This window comes from Habropoda laboriosa, unplaced genomic scaffold (genome assembly GCF_001263275.1).
Source record: "Habropoda laboriosa isolate 0110345459 unplaced genomic scaffold, ASM126327v1 scaffold207, whole genome shotgun sequence".
In the NCBI taxonomy this organism is placed as follows: domain Eukaryota; kingdom Metazoa; phylum Arthropoda; class Insecta; order Hymenoptera; family Apidae; genus Habropoda; species Habropoda laboriosa.
The window spans coordinates 900112-908703 of NW_017100397.1; the positions used below are offsets into that span (position 1 = coordinate 900112).

General features: G+C 32.7%; 1 protein-coding gene across 1 annotated transcript; it reads right to left on the minus strand.

Annotated features, from left to right (window-relative positions):
* Positions 1 to 780: 780 nt before the first annotated feature.
* Positions 781 to 5543, minus strand: LOC108575222 (VWFA and cache domain-containing protein 1). Its single transcript, XM_017937963.1, has 8 exons — positions 5069 to 5543; positions 4638 to 5003; positions 4378 to 4554; positions 3846 to 4315; positions 2821 to 3022; positions 2500 to 2746; positions 1391 to 2427; positions 781 to 1313 (listed from the first exon to the last, which is right to left on the minus strand). The coding sequence occupies exons 1-8, from the start codon at positions 5541 to 5543 to the stop codon at positions 781 to 783; spliced, it is 3507 nt and encodes a 1168-aa protein (XP_017793452.1).
* Between the last annotated feature and the right edge of the window lie 3049 nt (positions 5544 to 8592).

Sequence of the window (8592 nt, forward strand, 5' to 3'; positions counted from 1 at the left end):
ATATTGACTCTCTTAGTTCTTAATATTCTCGTACCTATAAAAATTCATATCTTTAATGCATACAAAAAAAAACGTTACTGTACACCTTTTTTCAAAAAGTACCTTCATGTATAAAAATGTAAATATCTAATGATTACACGAATTTATATCGATCAATAAATTCTATTAGAAATCTTAAAAGTATGCAGCTTATACTAACACGATGCATAAATAATTAGTTTATGATTTTCATTTCTCAAAAAGTGTATATATAACAAAAACAAACTGTGGAGTGAGATATCTCGTTATAATACCTACATCATATATATTGCATGTATCAACTTCAATGATATAAGATATCTAAATTGCACAGTTTGCTTCCGATTCATATAAAAAATATATGATAGTTTAAGTAATATTCAAACACATTTACATTTGTCGCGTTATTCTTAACTATACAGACATAAAAGAAATAGAACAATATCAAAACTTTACTACTTAGGGTAAAAAACCTTACTCATGTCCGATTTTATCATTGAATTAAGTATTATGATTTCTCTTAACAAAATAGTATTATTTGTTCTTAGTTTAACTATTAACCTAAAGTAATACTAACAGACGTATATCACTAAAACTTGTACAAACTCGATATTCGTAAAAAAAAAATTATAAACTCTTTTGAGAATTAAAGTGTTCTTTACGTCGTCTTTTATAATATAACATTTAATCAAATGAATTTTAACTTTTTTCAAAAAAATTATATCTAAACAACTTTTTTTTTAATAGCTGCATTTTGATTCGTTAACAAAAATTTGCCTCCATGTTACAATGAACAGTGACTGGAGCTAAAACATGATGGGGAGAGCCTAAATGAGTGGTCGGGGATGAGAGACAAATAGATCGTCTTCTCAGATCAGGTTCGGTATTACTACCGACTACTAATAATGGTTCAGCGAACGTTTGCTGTTCAGAATCATCATGGGGTGTCATTGTACTGTATCCATGATCGCTATCTCCACCAGGTGGTTTCCTATAATTTGTAGAAACCTTGTATGGTGATATAGGCGCTATGCCATCCCTTATGAGAGAATCTAAATTATTTTTCGTCTGCTCTAGCTCCATAGGTTCTACATCGCCTTCCAAATGTGTCATGCGTAACGTATCAGGTGACGTATGTATATGCAAACACTGATGCTCTAACCCTGATTGAACAGATCGAAGTCTATAACAGAACAACATTACACCTAGTATTAAAAGAAATGCCAATATTCCTCCAGCTACCGGTCCAACCGATGGCCATTCCCGCACTGCGATGTCATCTGTTGATTGAGAATCTGAAAAAGAATGATTGCATTCATGAAAAAGAATAGTAAAAAATAAGCATAATAAAATGTATAACAAATTTAATTACTGTATGTTCCATCGCTAAGAGGCATGAAAGATCCCAGAATGCCTCGGAAACATCGAGACATATCGTTGCAATAAGGAGTTTGTAATGGCGTCTCTCCGTCATTGTCAACATGGCACCACTGACAACCCACAATTCCTAAACATTCGTTATCTGTCTTGAACATTTTACAATCAATGGACGGACACGTTTTCAGGTTTGTAGATTGTATCCAAGACATCTGCGAATTTCCTCCTTGTTCGTACGGCACTGGACAAGGTTCGAGATCATTCATTTCGTTTGTATTGTATTCTGCACAATTTGAATAGTACAAAGCACATTCACAGGGGCATTCACATTCAGTTTGCTCCATTCTTTTACAGTTCAAACATGAGCGGTCCATTGTGCTACATGGACAGAAAGCTCTTAATAAACTGCAGGTCACGTTAACTACACCTAAGAACACATTCGTTCCCGGTACAGCTGCTACTTGATACTTAACGCAATGTTCGCCATGAACTATATTGGTAAGCACTTCGTCAAGCGAGGTATTAAATTGATAATATCTTTGCACGGTACCGTCTAAGTAATTCGCGCAAGCTTTCTTTTTTACGAAAAGCTTGTGGTTCAGGATGTCGTTTGTTACCAACAATTCTTTATGAGTTAAGTGTTGTTGCTCAATTTTACCAATTGGCTCTAAAAGTGCTGGGTGTGACACTAAATATCCCTTATCATCCATTAAAAAACATTTTACCGTCGAGTTATTACAAAATGGAAACATTTCTTTCAAAAGTCTTGAAATAAAACCCAGTGCAACGTCCATAGACACAACAGCAATAGCATCATTGTTCGTGGTTGATTCTGAACTACGATAAACAGGATGACTCAGAGTGACAACGTATCCAGAACCACCAGCACCTAAGTATGGAGGTGTGAAAACTAATTTTCCTAGATGTTCCAACGCGTTTCCATACCATATTCTTCTTTTAGGATCGAAACCAGAATCCAGCATAATTCCTGGATATATCTCTAAGACTCCACTCACAGTTCCAACAATGTATCTATAAATGTAATAAAAACATTAGTACTTTTACAATATTAACGCGTGTTCTTTCAAATAATTTAAATTATACCTTCTTATTATAAACTTATTTAAAGCACTTTCTATGTGTCTACTTTTAAAGTAACCCAACATTTGAGTCAACATAGCTACGTCTGGTCTGACAGACTGATGTAAACCAGGATTGGCTAACAATCCTGTTAAATCCTTCAAGTATGCCATATAACTCTGCATTGTCACGGCAATTCCAGTTTCCAACAATTTAAATTGTTCTATTGGAGATTGGAAGCACCATGGAGAAAGATAGACAACTCCTGTTGCTAAAAAATAAGTATATTTCACCTTAAAATGTTTTCTTAATTGTGTAATGCATTTTCGAAAATAATTAACTTACACAAAGACAAAAGTTTATTATGATAAGTGCATAAAATGCCTTTGTCGGCAATACTGTGTATCAAGAGGTCAAGACGATGATGTAAAATATTCATTGATAATGTTGGCACTAATTTTGCAACGGGTAGTACACTTTCGTTGGTTGCTGACACCAAGCATACTATTAAATCTGTGTATGTCAAATGTTTCCATCGATACCACTTCTAAAATGTGAAATCTAAATCAATATGAGTTTTATGCATGTACAGTATGTTCGGTTTATCTCATAACACGGAAGTATCTCGAAAACTACGAATGATACAAAAAAATGTTTCAGATGAAAGTTGTCGAGAATAAAGAGCGACATATTGCTCTGGTATTTTTTTAACCTTATGACCTTGAAAAACTTTGTAAATGTCATGTTTAAGTTTTTAAATGAAAACATATATTTTTGATTATGTATTCTTGTAGCTGACATCGAGATGTTTTCAAAACACTGTATACTTGTAGTTTTGCGTAAATTATTATCGAGATATCAGCTTCCAAGTTTTACATGTCGCCGGCATTAGCGTTACTCGATGTACACCGCGGGGACAGATGAACATGTTTTTCATAATGCTACTACTGACATAGTATTGCCGGAACATAAAGTCACAATTTTCCAATGTTTCGAAAACATTGTCCGACTAAGTAACCTCTCCGCGGTGTACATCGGGTAACGCTAATGCCGGCGGCATGTAAAACTTGGAAGCTGATATCTCGATAATAATGTACGCAAAAGCCGCAAGTATGCAGTATTTTGAAAACGTCTCGATATCGGCTACAAGAATACATAATCAAAAATATTCGTTCCCATTTAAAAATTTAAATATGACCTTTACAAAGCTTTTCAAGATCATTGCAAGGTTAAAACGATACCAAAGCAACATGTCGCCCTTTATACCCTACAACTTTCGTCTGAAACATTTTTTTGTATTATTCATAGTTTTCGAGATACTTCCGTGTTCTGAGATAAACCGGACATACTGTATATAAATGGCGATATACCTGTTTCCCTAGATGTGTTTTCACATTCATAGTACCCTCGTGTTCCTGAATCATTGTCCTTACTTTTACAGGACTAATATTCTCTATATGGTGTAAATCAACTTTACGTGGCTGGTCCATCATTGTCTCCGTTCGCGGAAAATCTTTGTGAATCCAAACTATACCTTTGCTATCGAACAGTATAGCGTATACATGTACACCAGCATTAAAATATGTTATGTCATCAAGGAAATTCTGTAGTTTAATATTCAAGGATATTAATGCTTTGTCTGTAACATGACCAATAGACAAAGTCATTGTTTTACTGTATAGATCAAAATATGGATCGGACAAATAATAATCTTTCTTATGTTCTTCAGAACATTTTAAGTCAGAAAATAACTTTGCTATCTCATAACCAAGTATATTCTGTGTTGGAAGAGTTACAATGCTGTCACTGTATTCTTTAGTGTTGGAGTGTGGCTCCTGGTCTACAAAAGGAAGCATTATATTAATAATACATCACTAAGGAGATGCACTCAGTTAAACTCACCTGAAAGAATAAGTACTGTTCTTAAGTAACCGTTTATTTTTCCTGTAGAAATCATGTTTCTTATCTTTTTTAAATGTGAAGCTTGTTTCAATGTATTTGTTAAATGTATGAATACCACTTCACCTTTTATATATTGTAGTAACTTATTAAAATCAAAATCAACTGTATCATTTGTTTCTGAAATTTGAAGAAAAATATTTTATAAATCTGTAATAATAAAACTGATAATGATAATATGCATGACATAAAATGACTTGTACCTGTCCTGGTCAAACTATAAATAAATCGTGCTAATTGAAACTTATTGATATCTGTAGCTTTTAATAAACCATCCTTACAATGTACAGTATTATTAGCAGAAAGACCAATGACATTAACATAGTCTGTCTGGGACAGCATGTCAATTATCCTCTCTGCAGTTATTTGAGCCAGAGTAATATCCCCTTCAGACATACATATGCCATGTTCAATCATCAAGAGGACATTCTTTCTTGAACAATACTGAGATAATAAAAGGGGTCCAATATTGTGCCCTGCATTAGGAGGACCACACATAGTGGCTGGATACATAAAAGGCAACAGATGCAAATTCTTCCATTCCTGATTTCTCAAATGAATTGCTAATTCTGGAACACAGAAAATATCAGTAGATTAGACTTTACAGTCTATTAAATAAATCTACATTTCATACCTTGTGTAATCTGTGAGCAGAAGTCAGACAATCCATTTGATACTAAGTCTAATCCCCCTATAGATCCTGGATACTCAAATTGATTTTCACTTTTTGTTAAAATAGGCTGTACAATGTTATAGCTCTGTTTCAGAAGTTCAGCATAGGACAACAACTTATTGTTCAATGTATCTACCAGTAAGCTCAACCTCATGTTCAAACTACTTGAGACATTCATGAACTCCATTTCTCCCAGCATTTTTTGAAATGGTTTCAAACCAAGTTCCGCATCCGTGATTGAACGAAACTCGTTCGATAGTCGAACTACAATTTCACGTAAACAGGTGCCATTTATTGGTTCCACATTGACCTGTTTTCGCAGGCTTTTACCGAATTGACACTTTGCATCCGTATTGGAGCTTTCATCGGCTGAACCATGCAAATTTATCAGTACCGTTACGAAGAGTCCTAAATGCAAGATTCTCTTGACAGTCATTCTGTCAACTGGCTTTGTCACGCAGAGAATTCAGACACACTGTACGAAGTTGACATTGGTGCTTCGAAAGACACCTAAAACCTTCGGATAATCGTTAATGACCGTGATATTTAATCGACAATGATTAATTGAAGCAAACAAGCGAACAAACGACCATTCTGTTTTTCAGTTTACACCTGTTAGCCTGTAACCTTAAAAATTCGTTATGCCGCCATAACGACGCGGTCACCACAAACAAGGTTGACAAGTGCATAACTGGAAATATTACTTTCCTAGTCCTATCACTTTCTAAATGAAACCCAACCGATCTGTCCTTAGTATTACGAATATGTTTTGCGGTTTTAGAAGCCTACCATTAATTCTCTCTTCGATATTGCTCCTTTATTATCAATGTTCTAATTTTTGTATAAGAAATTATAATAGATGAAATCGTAAATCTTTTCCGTGGAAATACATTACGAAATAAAGAATTTGATAAAAAGAAAAGAGACTCTAATAAAATAGGAAAAATTATTTGGTAGAGTGAAAGCACAATTACTGAATGTAAATAAAAATTATGATAAATATTCATTAATAATCGATGATCGAATTTTGCATTGCTGATATTTTCTTCAAAAAAAGTTATTCTTAAATTTATAGATAATAAGACTAAACAATTATAAATTATTAAATATATGGTTTTCAATGTATTATTTGGAATTTTATCAATTAAAATATTTAAGTCATGGAATTGTTATGAGACTCTTTGATAAATCAATAGGCGGTATTGAAAAATGAAATGTTCCTGCTTTTATACCAACCTATACCACAGACAAGATACAGAATAGACCTATCATCTTATGGAACTTTATGTCTCACGTTCTGAAGTACCGGTCGTATCAAAAATCAGAGGTTTTGTTATGCCCTCTACGATAATAGAGTGGTGAGTTTAGGAATTATATACAATCCAACCATCAAAGCTGGTAAAGTTAACAGATGTAAAAGATTCTTTTTTGTTAAATCCGTATATAAAGATAAATATTTACATACATATATTGCATTGCGTGGGTTGAATTTTGGCGATCTCTCGACAGCAGTACAACACGCGCATGGGATGAATCATCCAGTAATGATGTATTATGTTCTCATACTTTTTATTACAGTATAATGATAATTATTTGAATTTTTCGCTTTTAATAATAATTACTGTAAATTAGAGCATAATTGCATGTAATAAGCAGTTTAAAATTGATACTTATAATAAATTTTTAATTGCTTTTACATTACTTATAATTTAGATAGTGAAGTAAAGTTCCTATTTTATTTTCAAATACTTTAATTGTAGAATAATTACTACTGCTTATTAAATAACAAATTTAGATGGTAGTTTGTAATTATTGGAAGTATGAAATAAATTTGTTGCATGGTTTAACTTAATAAAACACCTTACTTTATTAATTTTGAATTGAATTAACAATTGCATGCAATAGATTAGTTAGAAATTGTTTATAACTTTGATTGAAAATTGAAAAATTCATATTCTTTTTGTGTGAATTACAGATGGAACTTTCAGGCCACCACAGGAATCAAGGAAAGGACTTCAACATTAGAAAAAATGAAGAAATGCAGTTATTTATCAAAAAATCAATTATTTATTGCAGGATAACTGTACAAAATGTATTTTACAAAAGGTTACAACATACCAGTGTTGTTTCACAGCATTTTATAGTCCATTCATTTCTCCCGTATACACCACACCCATTTCCTGTTGCAAAGCACTTATTCTTTGAATAATATTCCATTACAAAATTAAATAAACTAAATTCGGATAGTGTTAGGAACACGTAAAAATCAAAAAAATCGCAAAAATCCCCAAATTCGTGTGAAAAATTTCGAAAATTGCGTGGAGAATGTAGACTACTTAAAGCGGTAGAAATTCGAAAATAGAAAATTATTAATGGTTTCGAAGTTGATAACTTTTTTATGTGGTTAGGATGTGTTAGAATCGGAAAAGTGAACAGCATAACAGTTTCTGCTCACAATCAGAATTACCATCCCAATCAACTGTTTGTTCATCCGTTTGAAAGCAACCGTTTGTAAGAATGAACAAGTATTAGATTGATCGATAAGTTTTGTCATCACTTTTCTCGTGGACATTTCCGTGGCAACTCCATTCAAAGATTCTAATAAATGACAAGAAGCTCAAATATATACTCTTTCTAATTGTTAAAATATGGACTATAAAAATAGGGTGCAATGTTTACAAAAACGTTATTTAATGAACATCTTGTATGATAAAATGCTTTGTTGGCATTATATTTTGTACAGCTGTAAGATAGGTAAACTTGAGACAGAGGAAGCTGAAAATTTATATCAGGTTTTCGGTACAGATATTACTGTACATCTGTGCGCAAACTGAAAAAGTAGTTCAAAAAATTTCGATTAAAAGATATTAGCCTTGGCAATGAAGCCTGTGCCGGCAGATCAACTGTTATTCATACTGATGTTATTTGGACCAAGTTGGCATAAAACACCTTGGTCAATAATAGTGGAAGATATTTATTAGCCTGGCCCAATAGAGTAATTATACGAATACAGTTTAGCAAGTAGAAAGGAAAGAGCATTCTACTGCAACAATGGTGGTTCTTACGTACATACCGGAGGACTCAGTACAAGTTGAATAAAATAGGACAAAAAATAATATGTCATCTATCATATATTTTTGACCTCGCATCATCTGACTACCATCTAATAAAATTTTTCGACAATTCGTTAATAAAAAAAACTTTCACGTTGAAAATCAACTTGCCAACATATTGCAAGAAATTTTAATCGTAAGAAGACAATTATAAGTAACAATAAATGTTATAACACAGATTAATTGATAAAAGTTTCATTGAAAAAACCTTGGTTTATTTTCTTTGAAAATAAAACAATAGAACTTTCCGATCAACCTAATATAAGTATATAACAGGGTATCTCAACTAAAGCAGGCCACCTAAATATCTCCTTTGTTTTTAATGACAAGAAAACTGTTTATGGCACAATTTGAATAGTTTCAAAAGAGGAA